General features: G+C 37.0%; 1 protein-coding gene and 1 long non-coding RNA gene across 2 annotated transcripts; one reads left to right on the top strand and one right to left on the bottom strand.

The window, feature by feature from the left end:
• Positions 1-393: 393 nt before the first annotated feature.
• LOC112439619 (uncharacterized) lies at positions 394-7,395 on the bottom strand. The gene is made up of 2 exons (XR_004671276.3): positions 6,023-7,395; positions 394-813 (listed from the first exon to the last, which is right to left on the bottom strand). It is a non-coding gene; the product is annotated as an uncharacterized LOC112439619 (long non-coding RNA).
• SAP30 (Sin3A associated protein 30) lies at positions 7,248-14,120 on the top strand. The gene is made up of 4 exons (XM_008977176.4): positions 7,248-8,068; positions 9,980-10,105; positions 10,530-10,628; positions 13,793-14,120. Exons 1-4 carry the CDS (start codon positions 7,754-7,756, stop codon positions 13,913-13,915), a joined length of 663 nt encoding a protein of 220 aa, XP_008975424.2. The 5' UTR covers positions 7,248-7,753; the 3' UTR covers positions 13,916-14,120.
• Positions 14,121-21,174: the final 7,054 nt, after the last annotated feature.

Genomic DNA, 21,174 nt, shown 5'->3' on the forward strand with positions numbered 1-21,174 from the left:
CAGATCCTCTGAAAAGCCTAATAAAATTGATAGAACACTGGTGAGACTGATTAACAAAAGAGAGAAGGCACTAATAATTGATAATGAAGAGAGGGACACTGGTTCAGATCTTGCACACCTTAAAAACATGAGGTTGTTATGAACATATAAATGGTATAAAAATTTAGATGAAAAACAAAAAAGTCTGTATCAGACATGATACATAATAGCGAAACATGAAAAGCCTTTCTTTTGAAACTGGAAATGAGACATTTTTGCCTGCTAACACCTCTTTTATAATGTTATTCTAGAGTCCCGAACCTGTAGTAGCACAAGAAAAAAGGGAATAAAAAATGAAGGAAAACTCACGATTTGAAAATGGTGTGATTGAATGCATTGAAACCCAAACACATATACATTTATATTTTTATTGGATAAGAAATTTTAGCAGGGTTGCTGGATATAAAAATTAGTTTGGAAAAATTAGCTTATTTTATATATATTTAAGCAACAAAAAAGGAAAATGAAATATTAAAAAGATACTATTTACAATAGTGTCAGAAATATCAAATATATAGAGAGATATAATAAAAGATCAGTGAAACTTCTGCATAGCAACAAATACAATTATATTAAGAAACATTACAGAAGACCTAAATGAATTGAAAATCATGATTGGAAGGCTCAATGTTGAAGAAGTCTCTCGTCTCTCAGGTTAATGTATGGATTTGATGCAATATCATCCAAAATCCCAAAAGGCCTTTTTTGTTGTTGTTGTTGTTGTCTTATTGTTCATTTGGTTGGTTTTTCTTTTTTCTGGAACTTAAGCTGATTCTAAAATGTATAAGGAAATACAAAGGGTCAAGAATAACCAAGTCTGTGTTTTGACGAAAAAAAAATAAGGTAGAAGATCTACACTTCTAGGTTATCAAAATTTTTCTGAACGACTTTTATAATTAAGACTGTGGAATTGGCAAAGTACAATGGAAAGACTAGGCTTCAGAAACAGACCTACATACATTCAACTTGATTTATGACAAAGGTGACACTGTAAAAGAATGGAATATGGATAGATTTTCCAGTGAATGGTACTTGGTCAAATGGGTAGCATATACAAAATAAAATTGTACCTCAACCACTGTGCACAAAAATCAATCATAATCTTAAATGAGAAAGGCAATACAATGAAGCTGTTAGAAGATAATGTAGAAAAATATCTTCATGATTTGGGGAAAAGGAACTTACTTAAGTCACAAAAATCATCAGTCAGAAAAGAAAAGATAGATATATTTTTTCCTCATTAAAAGACTTTAAACAAAAGTTGCCACTGCAGAGTCAAAAGGCAAATTATGAAGTAGGCAAAGATGTGTGCAATATGTAAAATTGTGAAAAGGCTGTTATTCAGAAAACATGAATAGCTACTACAAATCAACAGAAAAAGACACAATCCCAACAGAAAAATAGGCAAAAGACCTAACTAGGAACTTCCAAACGAGAAATCCAAAAGACCAATTAATATATAATCTCATTAGTAACTAAGAATGTTCAAATTAAAATCACAATTAGATACCATACATACCTACTTGATCTTTTTTAGAAAGTACAATATCAAATGGTAGGCAAAGATACAGAACTCTCATATATTGCTTGTGGAAGTGTAAAAGTTTGGAAATATCTAGTAAAGTTGAACCTAGGCCTACCTTAAAACTCAGCAATTCTGTTTACATATGTAAGCAAGGAGCTGGAAGTTCTCACTCCAACTTAACAACATATATATCTTACTGACCTGCAGTCACGTATGTATCAGGATACATGTACAAGAATAAGAATGTTCATGGCAACATTCTTTTAATAGCCCTAAACAGGAAACAATCCATATGTCTATCAACAATAGAATGGATATATTGTAGTTTATTCATACCATAATGAAGAGAAAGAATTAAACTACATAAAAGTAGACCTTTGAAAAACAGAGTAAATGAACCCAAAGAAAACAGAATATAAAGTATATGAGTCCACTTATATAAAGTTCAAAAACAGCAAAACTGAAAAAAAAAGTTGAAGAACTATGTGGCAAAACTGTAATGAAAAACGAGGTAACAAATACCATAAAAGTCAAGATAGCTACTCCTGCTAGCTGGGAGATGGGGTTTATGATGAAGAAGTGGCAGGTGATGGCTTTCTGGCATGTTGTCAATCAGGGCCATCTACATAATTTGTGGTGTCCAGAACAAACATCTTTTTTCTCTCCCTCCCTCTCTTTCTCCTCACATGGTGTTTTCTTATTTGCTATTTAATGTGGCACTCCCTTGGGCACAGGTGGAAAACTGACCCTCACAGGAGCTAGGGGCCTGACTCCTGGTTCAGAGGAAATGGGGAGGATCCTGCACCTCAACCAGACACTTCCTGCACTGTACCTCCTGCTCAGCCTCTGCCAGAGCAGAGGGTGGGGTGGGGTGGAGTGGAGAGAGTGAGCAGCCAGAACTCATTCTGGGGAGGAAGGGAGGTGGCAGGAGGCCCATGTTGCCTGAATCAATGCATTGTCCCATTGATACTTCACTTATAAAACACAAATTCAAAGATAAAATTATTGAGAATTACATGATGGTGATTGCAGGGCATTAAATGTCAAGCAGGAAGGAGGAGGAGAGTGGAGCATGTTGGCTTCTGAGCTTGGGGTCCTGTGCCGCCGCAAGTCCCTGAAGCTGGCCCTTTCAGCAATGTTCTCTTTCCTGACCTGGGTAGCAGTTATACGGATGTGCATTTTACCATAACTGCTTGTCTCCGTTCATTTGTGCCGCCATAACAAAATAGTTGAGACTCAGTAATTTATAAAAACCAGAAATGTATTTTCTCAAGGTTCTGGAGGCTGAGAAGTTCAAGATCAAGATTTGATCTTGGTGTCTGGTGGAGGCTGCTCTGTGCTTCCAAGATGGTGCCTCTTGCTGCATCCTCACATGGTGGAAGAGATGGAAGGGGTAAACTCGCCCCCTCTATCCCTTTCATAAGGCGCTAATCACATTCATGAGGGCGGCCTCACCACCTCCTAAAAGCCCCACCTCTTAGTACTGTTGCATTGGGGATTGAGTTTCACAATGAATTTGGGAGGGGACACACTCAAACACTGAAACCACAGCACTGCTTAAACTGGACATTTATGCTTTATACAATTTTCTGTATGATGGCTGAGTTTAAAACTAGATAAAGGAAAGGTGGTGTAAAACGGAATGAACTTTTGCTGTAAAATATAGAATTATTCACATATAGAGATGTATATACTAGTAAATGCATACTTTTTTCTAGAAGGAAACAATCTGTTAACACTGGTTGCTTCAAGGGACAGGGATTTGAGGAGATGAGGTAAAACAGGCTTTTGTTTTTCATATGAACCTTTTTGTATTATTTGAATTTTCTACTGTGGTCATGTTGGGATTATTGGCCAATTTATATGTTTTTGTAAATTAAATAAAATTATTTAGTTGCTTATTTTAAAGTAAAGCCAGAAAAATGCAATCATGTTAAAAGCCCATAGGGAAGACAGGCACGGATACATACTTTTTTAAGAATCATATTTTGAACCATTTTAGAAAGCAAAGAGCATTTTTGTTGATATGAACAACCCCCCTATAATTAAGGTTTCATAGATCTATATTTTTTACCTAGTCTACTCTGAGGTAGATTTACCGTGAAGCTAAAGGATTCAAACTTCAGAGTCCCTCACTTGGATAGACCCTTATAAAGTCCTGTACCTAATTTTGCATTCATAATTGTACATACTTCTTTAAAAAGACCTTTCAGATTATATAATCTTGAAGCCCCCCCTAAAACCTGATTCCAACCTTGACTGTGAGTTACACTCAAATCAAAGAGTTCTTATACCTGCCCTAAATACGAAGATTTGTAGAAATAAGTAACAAAACATGGTTGTAAAAATGTATCTAAACAAATAGATTGACTCAAGATACACTTTAAATCTGGCAGTGAGAATTAACATGTCCCCTACTCCAGCAATCTTTTCAACTTGCCAGAAATGAATCATTTCCTCCTATGTGCTATGCCTGTACTTTCTCTCTATTGTTATTGAGGTTTGTATTATGTGCTTGTTAAGCTACCTGTCTGCCCTACTAGACAAGAAGCTCCCAAATAGCTAGGACCCTCTCAATTATTTTTGTGCCTCCAGGGCCTAGAAAAAGATTCTAGCATGCAACAAATGACTGTTTAATAGGATCTTTTTACAACCATTGTATTGTGTGTAAAGGAGCCATAGCTACAGTTCTTTACTTGAGTAAGCTTCATATGAAACTGATAACTATACATATACATACATGCACAGCTTAAGGAGATTCACAAAGTACTTATCAGTAAGCATCTTTCTTTTTCCTACTGAATTTACATGATTTGGTCACATTTTGCAGAAGATATAAGCTTTTTTAAGCACAAGAACCAAACAATATGAATTTCATGAACTATTTTAAAAACACATAAATGTACAAAGAAAAATATGAAAATTCAACATCCCACTGTCATGTTTCAGATATTTTTAATAAATAAAAACTTTAAAATTCAGAAGAAACCATCTTTAAGCCATTCCCAGTGTGAAAATTGATCATACAATCTGGATCATTCTTGTCATACCCAACTAAATCAGAATCGAGGGACCAGGGGAGAAAGCAATCAGGGCACACAGCTCTAGCATTAAGAATTAAGTTTTTTACAACCCAGCTGCTGAAATGGCCTGCAGTAACTCTAAGACCAGTTTTACCGAGTAGTTGCTGAAACAATCTCCTATGACTAAGACTGGTTTTATCTACCACTCTCACTCACCAATCAGAGCTTGCCAGCTTCCCAAAACTTTACTATAGTGCCAATGAACCTTCTTTCAAAACAGTAGCAACATTTCTCTTTCTAATAAAACTCTCGACCTTCTCTTTGTTCTTCTGACATACTAAAGACCACTCAGTCTGTGTGTATGTCCTGAACTGCAATTCTTGCTTCCCCAAAAAACCATTAAATTTAGAAATTCATCTCTTTATATTTTATGTTTACTCTGACACCATATACAAATTCCTTGGCCTCCTTCGTTGGAGATGAGCATCACCCTGAAGTTGGGATGTATCATCCCATCCATATATTCTCATTTTTACCACTTAAGAAAATGTATCCATAAATATATAACATGTATCCATAAATATATAATTATTCTGTGTTGTAATTTTTTTTTTTTTGAGACAGGGTCTCGCTCTGTTGCTCAGGCTGGAGTGCAGTGGTGCAATCTCAGGTCACTGCAACCTCTGCCTCCTGGGTTCAAGCAATTCTCCTCCCTCAGCCTCCCAAGTAGCTGGAACCCCAGGCTTGTGTCACCATGCCTGCCTAATTTTTGTATTTTTAATAGAGACGGAGTTTCACCATGTTGTCCAGGCTGGTCTCGAACTCGTGACTTCAGATGATCCACCCTCCTCGGCCTCCCAAAGGATGAGCCACCACGCCCTACTGTGTTGTAATACTTTAAGCCAGTGTTATCTAATGCAACAGGTACAATTTATTGTAATATTTTGTTTAACCCATTACATCCAAAACATTTAAACATATATAAAAATTTTAATGTGGGATTCAATATTCTTTTTGAAAATTTCTTGTAGTAAGTCCAGAAATAAAAAAAAAAATCCAGCTGATATATACTTACAGCACATCTCAATTCATATGCTAAAGTTAGAGTTCATAAAATTTAAGCTGGAAAAACAGATTCATATATCTGAGTTGTTGCAAACACACTTAAAAGTATTCCAACAATTGAATCGAGCATCAGGTTTTTGTTTTTAGTTTAATTCAAATTCAATTAACGATTCAGTTTTTCCGTCTCAACCACATTTCAAGTGCTGAGTAGCCACATATGGCTAGAGGACAGCCTACTGGACAGCGCAGCTTAAGGAGGTACACAATGTACTTATCAGTCATCTTTCTTTTTCCTACTGAATTTACGTAATATTTCAATTGTTTTTCTTTGTCATATCCTAGAACTCAAACGCACAGATACAATGGATACCTTTGATTTTCTGCGTCGATGGCATTTTGCATTTAAAAAGATCATCTGGGTGGGGTGGCGCGCGTCTGTAATCCCAGCTACTCGGGAGGCTGAGGCAGGAGAATCGCTTGAACTCGAGAGGCGGAGGTTGCAGGATCGCGCCACTGCACTGCACTCCATCCTGGGCGACAGAGCAAACTGTCTCAAAAGAAAAAAAAAATCATTTATCATTAAATTTACTCACTAAAAGAACTTGCAAAAAAAACCCCAAAACCCTACTGCCTAAAATATATTTTAAAACGTATTTGTGTTTAAGCAGCATATATCTTCTGATAAATAATGACGCATGGTAGCTAACTAGTAAAGGTGCAGCTTTCATATTAGCCACGCCCATCCCTCTCTCCGCCCTCCACAAGCACGTCCCCGCAAGCGCGCACGAACATACACGCGTACGCGCGCACACACACGTACACACGCGCGCGCCCGCGAACACAGGCGCGCACAAACGCCGGCAGCACACAGGCGCGCACGCGCTTTTCAGGACTCAGGAAATGCGCTTTCTACTCCCCGCGCCCGGTAGAGCTAATGCAGGGAAGTTTCTGGGAACATTCGACCAGCGTTTGTATTGGTGAGGTTCCAAGTTTCCTTTAAAATGATATGACTCCGCCCTTCTCCAAAACCGTTTGAGGAGAAATGGAAAAGGTTGGGCGTGGAGGTGAAAAGGAGCCCTGTTGTCAACTGGTCCGTACTCCACCTCAGAAGGCGGCCAACTTGGTGCGCCCAAGAATAAAAACATTTCCCTTGTAAGAACATGCAAGGGTTTAGAAACGCCCCCCACCCCCCCGCAAGGCGTTTGTGAGGGGGACCTGTCACAGTTGAGAAGTCAGGATGGGCGTTTTCCTCCCAGGAGGTGCCCTATTAATTTGCGGCCTCGATAGTTGGTCAAGCCGGGATGTTAGCTGCGGAACCTCCAGGACCGAAGAGCGCCAATTCTCCTGAGTTCTCCTTGGTTTGGGTTTCCCACAAAAGAGTGGTCACACCAAAAACTGTGTCTCCACAAATGCGAAACGGCCTCGAAACTTTTTTTCCCTCACACGATCACTTCCCACACCACTCCCATCCCTTTATGTTTCGCCTCAGGAGTCGAGGAACTTCTCTGAAAACCAATTCTACGATATCCCAGCAGCTAAACACAGCCCGAATTCCCTAGAAACAGAGAGAGCGAGAGAAAACACTGTAAACCCCAATCACACGCTCCTGTTTTCCCGGTACTGAAAAAAAAAAAAAAAAGTGGGTCCGTGGCCGCGCTATGCATGCTAGGATTAGTAGTTCCTCCGTCCCTCATGGCGCGGGGTCAGGGCGGAGCTCAGGTTGACTCTGCAGCAGAGAACTACAATTCCCATGGGGCCGCGCGGCAGAAAGAAAGGGGCGGGACGGGAGGGGGCGCGTCGCGCTTGCGCAGGTCCCGGGGCCGGAGGGAGGCGGAGGCGTAGCGGTCCAACTGCTGAAGTCCCCATGTGACAGTGAGCGGGGTCCCCGCTCCAGGAGACGCTCGAGTGTGCGTCCCGGCCCTCAGCACTGTCCACTGTTTCGGTGCCAGCAGAGACCAGCAGGCCCGGGACAGTTGGTGTTTGGCCGTGCCGCTGTCTAACTTGGTGTGCAGAGTGAATTGCCGCTGCCGGAGCGGAGAGAGGCGGAGCGGCCAGGAGAGAGGGGATTTCTGTCAGCGCCGGCGCTCGGGAGCTCGGAGACATGAACGGCTTCACGCCTGACGAGATGAGCCGCGGCGGGGATGCGGCCGCCGCAGTGGCCGCAGTGGTCGCTGCCGCGGCCGCCGCCGCCTCGGCGGGGAACGGGACCGGCGCGGGCACCGGGGCTGAGGTGCCGGGCGCGGGGGCGGTCTCAGCGGCTGGGCCCCCGGGGGCGGCCGGGCCGGGCCCCGGGCAACTGTGCTGCCTGCGGGAGGATGGTGAGCGGTGCGGCCGGGCGGCAGGCAACGCCAGCTTCAGCAAGAGGATCCAGAAGAGCATCTCCCAGAAGAAGGTGAAGATCGAGCTGGATAAGAGCGTAAGTAAACCGCGGGACCGCCCTGCCCTCCCGCCCCTCGGTGGGGCCCCAGGAGCCGGGCAAAGGCACGGGTTGTCGGCGGGGTCCCCCAGACAACCGCACTGGCTGCAGTGCGGTCTCGTGGAGTCTGTGTTTGGAAGCAAATAACAAAGTCGCTGCAACTCCGACCGCCACCCCAACACACACACCACACACAGGCTGTCGTTCCCCTCTTCTTTCCCACCCTGGCCCCCAACCTCCCGCTGCCTGCGTCTCTCCCGCGCAGTCTTCCCTCTTCCTTCTCCTCTGCGACCGGGACACGAAACAAAGGGGACCGCCGCACTGAGGGCCCAGAGTAGTTTTCTTGCAGCCCGGCAGCTCTTCTGGAATGGAGGCGCCTTTGTTTTGCTGCCCAAGCTGGTGTTTGGCCCCAGGCGGTACTAAATCCCGTCGTCTAGGAGAAAGCGGAGGACCTTCACGAACAAGGAAGATCCTGTTCTTTTCTGTGTTCCGTCTCCTCCGGAGCGGAGTGAGAGGGAAGCCGAGCTCACCCGCCGCCTGGCAGTGAGCCGGGGTTGTAAACGGCGTTTGCGCTGTCAGCTCCGAGGGCAGCTACTCCGATGGTGGGGAGCACGTAGCCTCTGCGGTTTTGCCATCCCCTTGGCAGCCATCAGGATTTCTTTATTCCTCCTCTTGCACGTCTTTTCGTTTGACCATCCATGAGGTTTTTAGAAACAGCCGTTGCTACTTTTGGGAGATCTGGCTAGCGGTAAATGAATAACATGGTATCGAGAACCTACCACAAGTCCTGCATATTTTTATCTTGCGCTTGGCTTAGAAGTAAATGTAAAAGCCTGTTAGCTTAGTCCGTGTTTGTTTCAAATGTTAGTCTACAGCTCGCAGGAGTATATGTAATTGAAGTTTTTGAAAAGTTTATTTGTGACACTTTTTGCCAGTTTAAACAGTTTTCAGTGTTATCCATGAGAAACTCTTCAGGTGAACTTGCATAATTTCAGATTGTTTTGGGAAAATGTGTTATAGATAAATACATTGATTTAATATTCAGAAAAATGTATAACTGAAATTTAAATACAGTTTTGAAGTCGATAGCTCATTTGTGAAAACGAATGGTTTTGTATCTGGACTATAATTTGGGTATTCAGTTAGAAAGACTGGAAAGCATACATTATATTACTAAAATATGCTGTTCTTTAAGTAGAGAAAGTACTGTCAAGTAGCAAAAGTGTGAGCAACATGATCTTTCCCCTCATCAGTTAAAAATTCAACATGAACTAATTCAGGTCATCCTTACTGCTATCTATCTGTTTGTTTATTTATTTAAGACAAAGTCTCACTCTGTTGCCCAGGCTGGAGTGCAGTGGCGCGATCTCGGCTCACTGCAACCTCCAACCACCAGGTTCAAGTGATTCTCCTGCCATAGCCTCCTGAGTAGCTGGGATTACAGGCCACTGCCACCATGCCCGCCTAATTTTTTGTATTTTTAGTAGAGACGGGATTTCACTATGTTGGCCAGGCTTGTGTGGAACTCCTGAGCTCAAGTGATCCACCCGCCTTGGCCTCCCAAAGTGCTGGGATTACAGGCGTGAGCCACCGCTCCCAGCCCCTCACTGCAATTTGATGACAAAACCCAGAGGGTTGGAATTTCTCATTCTCCTCTCCCTCCCTCCCTTACCTCCTTCCCCAGATGGAACCAACCCCTCCTTCCCCATCCACCATCCTTTTAACAGTATTCCAGACATCTTATGTTTTAACAGCGTATAGGATTTAAACGTATAAATATTCCATTATCTTAACAATGGCCCATCTTGACTGTCTTTATTTTTAAGAACTCACTGTGGCATATGTGTTTTACTAATATATAGACACATTTTACTGTAATCATAAGCAGTGTGTAAAACTTTTCTGTTTCAGGCAAGGCATCTTTACATATGTGATTATCATAAAAACTTAATTCAGAGTGTTCGAAACAGAAGAAAGAGAAAAGGGAGTGATGATGATGGAGGTGATTCACCTGTTCAAGATATTGATACCCCAGAGGTAGATGGAAGTTTTTTGTGCTTAATGTAAATCCTAAGTAGTGCATTCTGAAGCCTTTATAAAAAGATATGAACAATCTTTTAAGTGTTTAAAACATTTGAGAAATCTGAAAATGAAAGCAAAATTAAATATAGCCAGTTGACATGCATTTACACAGTTTGAATTGTTACATTTTAAATTGACAATTTTTGCAGCTCTGTTGTCACATAACTTACTCTTTTTTTGACCTCAGTTTATATTATTTATCCCCAAAAGATTAAATTCTTTAATAATTTATGTTGGATTATATAAATTTTTTAAATTTTTTTTGATTTTGGAAGTAAATTTTTATTGTGCTGAAGTTAAAATGTTTGTTATTATACATATCAATGATAAATTTTCAACAAATTGTATGAACTAATTTATACATGTTAATTTTTTCTAGGTTGATTTATACCAATTACAAGTAAATACACTTAGGAGATACAAAAGACACTTCAAGCTACCAACCAGACCAGGACTTAATAAAGCACAACTTGTTGAGGTATTATGAGTTTTAAACTATTTGAACTATCTGCACAACCGAGAGGTTATTAAATGCTAATGAAAGTTTTAATGTAGTGTAACAGTACATTTTAATTAGAAAGAACAAAGTTAAAAAATCTGTTGTGGAAGAATCTAGTTGTGTAGAAATGTTTGTCTGCCACTTAGGAAATTCCTTTTTGTAATGACTGCTTAGTAGATTGTGTACAGCACCTTCTGATACTGGCTTTCAAAATGTGTTGATTGATTTTTGAGACAGAGTCTCGCTCTGTCGCCCAGGCTGGAGTGCAGTGGCATGATCTTGGCTCATTGAAACCTCTACCTACCAGGTTCAAGCAATTCTCCAGCCTCAGCCTCCCAAGTACCTGGGACTTCAGGTGTGCACCACCACACCAGGCTAATTTTTGTATAATATTTTTAGTAGAGATAGGGTTTCACCATGTTGGCCAGACTTGTTTCAAACTCCTGACTTCAAGTGATCTGCCCACCTCAGCCTACCAGAGTGCTGGGATTACCAGTGTGAGCCACCGTGCCTGGCCCTCAAAATGTTGAATGAGAGTTTTTTTAATCCTCACTTTAGAAATCTATTAATTTTAAAACTCCGTTTAACCAGTAAACATTTGAGCACCTAATTGAGGCATAATAAAATTAATTAACAAGCTTTAATGTCCTTATTAGAATTTATATTTTAAAGTGGTGGAATAGGCCTACAAATCAGACCCTAAACAGTATTTTTATAATTTGCTGACTTAACTATTTCAAAATTTGTCCTTGTTGATGTTTGTTTTATTAGAGACATCCATGTTTTTTTCACATCTAGAAGAGGCAAAAGCTTTTCTTTTACCCAAGCTTTTACTTGTAGTTTGCTTTGATAGAGGACTTCTAGTCAGTCACTGAGTTGTGAAAAGTTAACGGAGCATGCATATGTTTTCAGGATATAATAGAACCAAGAAATCTGTGCATCTTATTAAGATGTTTATAGATTTATATATATATTTTTTAATCATATTTAAAATAAAAATTTTTACTTGCAGCTACTGAGGAGGATTGATTAAGCCTAGGAGTTTGAGTCACCATGGGCAACATAGCAACACTCCATCTCTAAAAAAAGAAAATTTGGCCTACTAGACAAAATAGAAGTGTAGAAATATAAATCAGTTTTCTCATATTCTTTGCATGGATTTAGTAGTTACCCAACATTTTCTAAAATGTGCATATTGAATAAAATGAAATATGAATAGAAGTTACATTTATTTGGCAGAATGCTTTTTAACATTGTTAAAAATCTAATATATTAACTATTTAGCTAAAATTTTTTATCCTTGGTTGGGCAACACAGATCTAATTAATTTTTCTTTAATTTTGATTTAAAAGATCAAGTTCTTTTGGGGTTGTACAGTACATTAATGTAACATAAATATAGTTATTGCCCACCATGATGAAATATTTCAATAGGTACTAATGGAGTGAAGGCACCCCTGTTTTGGGACAAATGAGAACCAAAGAACTGATTATTTTAAATGTTATATTTAGGTATAAATTAAATCTGTAATTTTTGATAAACTGACCTTCTAAGAACAGTTATATTATTTCCAGAGCTATTTTCTTTTTTATACATAAGAGATAGCCATGAGTGTTATATTTTACTTAATCAGAAATGCAGATATTAGCAAGTTAAGGAATGTGCAGATGTAGTACATATATTTTAAGAGAGGGGTCCCCAACCCCAGGGGCCATGGACTGGTACTGGTTGGTGGCCTGTTAGGAACGGGTCCGCAGAGCAGGAGGTGAGCACCAGCTAGCAAGCATTACTGCCTGAGCTCTGCCTCCTGTCAGATCAGCCACAGAATTAGATTCTCAGAGGAGTCCAAACCCTCTTGTGAAGTGCACATGTGAGGGATCTAGATTGTATGCTTGTTATAAGAATCTAATGCCTGATGATCTGAGGTGGAACAATTTCATACCAAAACCAACTCCGCCACCCTCAATCTGTGCAAAAATTGCCTTCCATGAAATCGATCTCTGGTGCCAAAAAGGTTGGGGACCACTGTTTTAAGGGAATCCAGGGTTGTATGACTAAGTCTTAAGTCTCTTAATTATTGTGTGGATGAACTTTTTTCTCAAGAGATTTTATTTTCTGGAATCTAAATATGCATGTCAGCACCCCAGGTAAGTCTATTATTCTTCTATTAGTAATTGTAGTATGCATGTTATGTTAGCACAATGAAAAGGCAAGGAAGCAGGTAAACATCCTTCATTGAACATCCCTCTTTCTTCTCTCATTTCCATTCATAATTTTTATTCAGAAAAATTTTCAAGGAAGCTTAACCAAAGAATGCTACCAAGGTGTGAATGAATGAATATAATTTGCAGCAAACAATTTATATGTTATTGTTGGTTTCTCTACTACCAAAAGTTTTCAACTTCATACTTCTTTTTCTATCAGTAGAGTCTAAACCATTGCAGGTTTAATGATGCATGTGATCTCTTACGTCTGTTTTATCTCATTTAAAGTTTAAAAGTAAAATCATTTATTCCCTATTCTAGATTCTAATTATAAAATTTATTATTTTTATTTTATTTATTTATCTTTTTTTGAGACAGAGTCTTGCTCTGTTGCCCAGGCTGAAGTCCAGTGGCATGATCTCAGCTCACTGCAACCTCCACCTTCTGGGTTCAAGCAATCCTCCTGTCTAAGCCTTCTGAGTAGCTAGGATTACAGGTGTACACCACCACGCCTATCTAATTTTTGTATTTTTTTTGGTAGAGATGGGGTTTCGTCATGTTGCTCAGGCTGGTCTCAAACTCCTGGGCTCAAGTGATCCACCCACCTCTGCCTCCCAGAGTGCTGGGATTACAGGCATGAGCCACCACGCCTGGCCCAATTATAAAATTTAAAATAAATAAAAGGAAAATATATTTTCTAATCAATGTATATTAAATTGAGTAGGTCAAAGGGTCCTTTGAAATCACACTATCTCTTGTTCGTAACATTTTATTCTTGAATGCTTTCTGTCTTGTTGATATTTTGTTAAATATAATTTTTAAAGGAAATAGCCCTTATCACATAGCACTTTTTCTTTTGATGAAACCGTATTTTTTACCTAGTTTATGAAACCTGTTATATCTAAAATTTAATTTCCTTAATTTTTCTTTTCTTTATAGATAGTTGGTTGCCACTTTAGGTCTATTCCAGTGAATGAAAAAGACACCTTAACATATTTCATCTACTCAGTGAAGAATGACAAGAACAAATCAGATCTCAAGGTTGATAGTGGTGTTCACTAGGAGACGTGGAATTGAGACTAATAACTTGGATGTTAACACTGTTTACTGTTTTTTCACATGTAGAAATGTTCTTTGTGTATTTTTTCTACAGAGGATTTTCTCTGATTTTATTTTCTTTGTTTCTGACTCTAATAATTAGTTGGAAACTCATATAAAATGAGCTTTCCTAAATTAAATCTATTTTAAATAAAGGTTATTACTATTATAGTTGCTTCAGTGTATTTATTTTGTGAAACTTGATTTTTCTTTTAAACTGACTTAGAGATCAGTATTGAGATTTTAATGTAAAGTCCTTCATTTTGTAATCCTTTTTTTTTTTTTTTTTAACTTCCAAGAAATTAACAGGGTAAGGAGAAGTAACAAATGTAGCACATTTGCATTCTCTGGGACAATCTGACTTGGAATTGAAGATAATCTAAATAGCATTATTTTTTAAAGTGCTTTATAGGGCTAGCAAATTTGAAAAATAAACTTCTCTTGGAATGCAACTTCTTTTTTATTTCCTTTTTTTTTTGTTATTATTACTTGATGAAGTACTAGGAAGAACAAATGGTTTAATTTATATACCCACCTCCTTCCAAAGAAGACTTAATGTGCCAGCAAAGATAAACACAATGCTGAAAGTTGAAATAAGAGTATAAAATTAAATAGCTGTTTTTCAAAATTTTGTCTTCAAGAAAAGATATTTATGTGGCATGAATATAGAAAGTACCTCTGCTATGCCCCTTAATTTTTAGTGATGTCCTGTACTGTTTACATTGCAAATTGTAACTAATAAGTTGGAGAGGTCTAGATATCTATCCAGATCTTCATTTAAATTTTGGTTATATATGGCTCTGACTTGATTTATATCTCCTTTTTATGTTTCATTCTCTGTCAGTTTTCTATCAAACATTCTAAATCTCTGCTTTTCTTGAGATATTGTTTAGCTAAATTCTTATAATTACAAATCAAATTTATAGCTTGTGACATAAAAAAAAAACGAGCTTCAGCAAACTGTTCTGAGATAAAGCTGCAGATTTTAGGCTGGAAATGGATGAGACCATTAATGTAGCTCATGATTTCTCAAAGTTGACATTTGGACTTGTTAATTCTTTTTTTGTGGGAGGCCGTTCAGTCTATTGGAGGATTAGCAACATCCCTAAGTCCACTCAGTAGGTGCCAGTAGCTCCCCCAAGGTGTGACAACCAAAAGTTCCTCTAGACACTGCCAAACATACTTTGAGGGTCAAAAATCACAGCTAGTTGAGAACCACTGATGCAACTAAAGTACTACATCTAAAGTACTAGTTCATTAGTAGGTGACTGTGCATATTTTCAAGTGTTCTTAATGTATTGACAGCTATAAAATATAATGAAAAATAAAGCAACTGGTCGTTGGTTTTGCTATGACCATTTAAAGATTTACTTGCTACTTTATTGACAAGCAGAGTCTGTGATAATTGCTGTTATAGAAACTTCTTATTTCCGGCATTCTGGAAATCTGTGAGAAGATTTCTTATAGAAACACATTTTGAGGCCGGGTACAGTGGCTCACACCTGTAATCCCAGCACTTTAGGAGACCAAGGTGGGCAGATCGCTTGAGCCCAGGCATTCAAGGCCAGTGTTGGCAAAATGGCAAAACCCTATCTCCACAAAAAAATACAAAAATTCGATAGGCGTGGTGGCATGCATCTATAGTCCCAGCTACTTGGGAGGCTGAGGTGGGAAAATCACTTGAGCCTGGGAGACTGGGGCTGCAGTGAGCCACGATTGCAGCACCGCACTCCAGCCTGGGCGTTGGAGTGAGACCCTGACTCAAAAAACAAAACAAAACAGAAAACAAAACGAGACCCATATTCTGTTCTTGTGAAAAAAAAAAAACTTGAAATTATTTGCTGACATAAAAGTATGAACATAACCTTTGACTGGCAATGTTTATTTCATATAATTATTTGTATAATAAAATGTAGTTTTATAAAATACGAATGAAGAGTTCTGGATGGTAGTTATTAAATGAAATCAAATCCTTGTTAAAACAATTTAAAATATGAAAAATCAGTTCTTGTAAGTTGAGAACTTCCAGAACCTCACCAAAGCTGAGTAACTCAAGAAGCTGCAATGTAAAAGTCAGTTTTATATGAAAATTTCAGTTACCATTGGATTTTTTAAATGATGGATTCATTAGAAACTATTTTTACTTATCTATATCTGAACAAAAAATGAATGGAAACTCATTTCTGTAAGGATATAGGTTACTTTTGATGTTAGAGCATTAAGAGAAGAATCTAAATTTAAATGCCACTAGAAGTAGGAGGAAAAAGCATACTGAATGGATAGCAGGGGCTCAAAAAATAAGTTATTTGATTACTAGCTTCAAAAGAATAATTTTGGGAAAGGCCTAAAAATTAATGCCTGAAATACATGTCTTTACAAAAAATAAATTCTATATTTTTCTACATGAAGTCTTTTAAAATTAAGAAACATAATAAAATATACAATTAATCATTTTAAAGTATACAATATGGTGGTATTCAATGTATTTGCAATATTGTATAACCAGCAGCTCTAATTTCAAAACTTTCTTGTCACCCAACAAAAACAGCCATACATAGTCACTCCGCCTTCTTCCCTCTCCCTATTCCCTGGTAACCTCCATTCTGCTTTTTATCTCTATGGATTTGCCTATTCTGGATATATTATAAGGGAATCATACAATGAAGTACTGCAAATTGGATGAACCTCGAAAACATGCCAAAAAGCATAATGCTAAAAAAGCATGTTTTCAAGGTTCATCCAAGTTGCAGTACTTCCTTTTTCAGGCTGAATAGTATTCCATTGTATCTATTGAACACAGTTTATTTATCCATTTATTTGTTGATGAACATTGGGTTTCTACCTTTGGCTATTATGAATAATGCTGCTGTAAACATTCATGTACGGGTTTTTCTGTGAACATATGTTTTCATTTCTCTTGGGTGTATACCTAGCAGTAGAACTGCTGGTACATAAATAATTCTGTACTTAACTTTTTGAGGAACTTCCAATCTTTTCCAAGTTGCTCTACTCTTTTACATTTCTACCAGCAATGTATAAAGGCTTCTATTCAATTCACTAACACTTGTATTTCATTAAAAAAAAATTAAAGCCATCCTACTGGGTGTGAAGTGGTATCTCATTGTGGATTTTATTTATATTTCCTTAATGATCAATTTTGTTGAATATCTTTTCATGTGCTCTTGGCCACTTATATATCTTCTTTGGAGAAGTGTTTATTCAAGTCCTTTTTATTCTTTTTTTTTAGTTGGGTTGTTTTTTGTTGTTGAAATGTAGGACTGTTTATTTATTGTGAGTATTAAACCCTTATAAGATACATGATTTGTAAATATTTTCTCTCATTCTGTAAGTTGCCTTTTCACAGTACTGATAATGTCTTTTGATGCACAAAAGTTTAAATTTTTACATAGTCCAATTTATTTTTTCCTTTGTTGCTCATATTTTTGGTGTCAAAAGAATCCATTGCCAAAACCAACATCATAAACATTAATGTATATGTTTTCTAGGAGTTCTACAGTTTTAACTCCTAAATTTAGATTGTTGAACTGTTGTGAATCAATTTTTATACATGAATGAAGTAGGGGTCCAACTTCATTCTTTTGCATGTGATTAGCCACTTGTCCCAGTGTGATTTGTTGAAGAAACTATTTTTTCCCAACTGAATAGTCTTGACCCTCTTGAAATCAGTTGGCCATAGATGTTTATTTCTGCACTCTCAATTCTATTCCATGGTCTATGTATTTATTCTTATGCCAATACTATACTCTTGACTACTGTAGACTTGTAATAAGTTTTGAAATCAGGAAGTAGGAGTCCTTCTACTTTGTTTTTCTTTTTCAGTGTTGTTTTGGCTATTCAGGGCCCCTTGCAGTTCCATGTGAATTTGAAGATTGTTTTTTTTCATTTTTTGCCCAAAAGGCTATTAGAATTTTGGTGGAGATTGCATTGAATCTATGGACCATTTTCAGATTGCCAGCTTAACAATATTAAGCATTCCAATCCATGATTGTGGGATATCTTTCCATTTTTTTAGGTCTTCTTTAATTTCTGCAGTGTTTTATAGTTTCCAGTGTACAAGTCTTTCACCTCTTGGTTAAATTTATGTTTATGTATTTTCTTCTTTTTGACACTATTATGATTGTTTTCTTAAATTCTTTTTTGAATCATTCATTAGAGGTGTGTGCTGATGCTGCCACTGTGCTGAATTGATCAGCTCTAGTAATTTTTTGTGTGTGTGTGTGGATTCCATGGGATTTTTCTATATATAGAATCATGTTATCTGCAAACAAAAATGGTTTTACTTCTTCCTTCCCAATTTGGATGCCTTTTATTTCTTTTCCTTGCCAAATTGCCCTGGCTACGATTTCCCGTACAATGTTAAACAGTAGTGGTGAAAGCAGGAATTGTTGTCTTGTTCCTTTTCTTAGGAGGAAAACTTTCAGTCTGACCATTCAGTGTGATGTTAGCTGTGGGTTTTCATAAATGTTCTTTGTCATGTTAAGGAAGTCCTCTTCTGTTGCTAATTTGCTAAATGTTTTTTATCATGAAACGGTGTTGAATTTAGTCAAATACTTTTAGTATTGAGATGATTTTTTTTTCCTTAGTAGTATTGAGATGATTTTTTTTTTCTTTAGTGTATATTACATTGACCTTCTTATGTTGAACCACCCTCGCATTTCTGGGATAAATCCCACTTGGTCATAGTGCATAATTTTTTTAATGTTCTGTGGGATTTGGCTTGTTAATATTTTGTTGACGGTGTTTGCATCTATACTCATAAGGGATATTGGTCTATATTTTTCTTATGGTATCTTTATCTGACTTTGGTATCAGGATAATGCTGGCCTCATAGAATGTGTTAGGAAGTATTCTTTCCTCTTCTATTTTTGGAGATTTTTGAGTAAGAATGATATTAATTCATCTTTAAATGTTTGACAGAACTTATGGGTGAACCTATATGGTCTAGGCTATTTCTTCGATGGAAGAGTTTTGACGGATTTAATCTTTTTACTTATATAGGTCTTTTTGTTATATATAGGTCTGTTGAGACTTTGTGTTTCTTTTAAGTTATTTTTGGTAAGTCATGGAATTTGTCTATTTCACCTAGATTATCTAATTTGTTGTCATACGAATTGTTCCTATAATTCTCTTATAATACTTTTAATTTCTGTAAGGTCAGCAGTAATATCCCTACCTTTATTTCTGATTCTACTTATTTATGTCTTCTCTCTTTTTTCTTAGTAGTCTAGCTAAGGATTTATCAATTTTGTTGGTATTTTCTTTGATCTCATGGATTATATTTTTTTCTCTATTTCATTTTTCTCTTTTCGGATCTTCATTATCTTCTGCTGGCTTTGGATTTAGTTTGCTCTTCTTTGTCTGTTTTCTTAATGTGTAAATTTAGGTTGATTTGATATTTTTCTTTTTTAATGCAGGCATTTACAGCTGTAAATTTTTCTCTGAATACAGTTTTTCCTGCATCTTGTAAGTTTTGGAATGTTTGTTTTTGTTTTCAGTCATCTTAAATTATTATCTAATTTCTCTAGTGATTTATTCTTTAAACCACTAAAGAAAATTCACAAATACCTGGAACTAAGCAATATACTTGTTGTGAAGCAATATACTTTTTGTGAACAAGTATATTGCTTAGTTCCAGGTGTTTGTGAATTTTCTAGTTTTCCTTCTGTATTGATTACTCATTTTATTGTGGTTCAAAAAGATAGTATGTATCACCTTAGTCTTTTTAAGCTTATAGATAATTGTTTTATGGAAGAACATATAGTCTATCCTGAAGAATGTCCCATGTGTACTTGAGAAGACTGTATTCTGCTATCGTTGAGTGGAATGTTCTGTATGTGTCTCTGGGGTCTAGTTGGTTTTGTAGTATTGTTCAAGCCTCCTACTTCCTTATTGGTTTTCTTTCTACTTGTCTATCAATTGTGGAAAGTGAGGCATTAAGGTCTCCAACTATTATTGTGGAACTGTATATTTCTCCCTTCAGTTTTCTAAAGGTTTGTTTTATATATTTTCTGCTGTCATATGGTGCATATATGTTTATAATTGTTATATCTTTTTGATAAATTGAAACTTAACAACATAAAATTGCTCTTGTAACATGTTTTTACTTAACATCTAATTTGTCTGTTATTAGTATAGCCATCCCAGCTTTTTTTTGTTTATAATTTGCACATATTTACATAACGTTTTAATAGTAAAATGCAGATTATGATATCTAAGCAAGTGATGGTGGTTCAAAATAAATTTTTGTCATGTTATTGTTTATTCATTTAGTGGAGTTATTTTTAAAATGTCAAGCAAGGTTTTTCTTATAAGCTAAAATAATAGATGCAGGAAAGCTAATATTCAGAGGAAAATTTGCTGTTTTTATACTTATATGTATATTTTTAAGGGTGAATATTGCTTACTATAGAATTTATTCCTTTGCGATTATGAATTCCTTGCATTTCTTTCTAGCTAAGAGTTGATGCTTGCTGTACACTTGAGTTTATTGTGTGTATCTTGTCCTAGTTGCATTAATAGTCTACACAGTCAACTATAGTTCTCAAATAATAGTCATATTAATTGCTACCAGATTATTACATATATGAATATATATTTTATATATAGTATATATATGTATTTATGTATATATACTTTAATGATACTAAATGTAGATATCAAGTCAGCTTTTTATACATTATATCCAATGGACTTTTCATTTGACTTCTTAACCTCTGAAAATGTAGATCACATAAACTCTTGAAAATATACTATGGCTTTTAAAGTTCTTAGAATATATCAGGTAAGTATATTCTACACATTTTTCTCTAGATATACCACCATACAAAGATGAGCATTTTATGGTGATACCATTGCATAGAAGTAAATTTAGTATCAATTTACTTTAGTTTTCTAATATCAGTTTCTCTTCAAATTTTTGAGAGAAAAGTTTAGGCTTAGACTGTCAATGCAAGATTGATTTAGAAATACATGAATTTGATTTTTTTCCTTTTGGGAAAATTATTTTGAAGCCTGTAGTGCTTTACTTATAGAGAGTTTTATATTTTAAAAACACCTGCTATAATATTTTACAAAAAATGATTTATTATGGAAATAACTTACATGTACCTTTTGATAATTATAAGGACATTAAAGTCACAAAATGACCTGTGAATGTTCCTACCTTGTCTTTTTTTTCCCCCGATAGTTGTTGCTCATTGTTT

The sequence above is a fragment of the Pan paniscus genome, chromosome 3 (genome assembly GCF_029289425.2).
Source record: "Pan paniscus chromosome 3, NHGRI_mPanPan1-v2.0_pri, whole genome shotgun sequence".
NCBI lineage: Eukaryota > Metazoa > Chordata > Mammalia > Primates > Hominidae > Pan > Pan paniscus.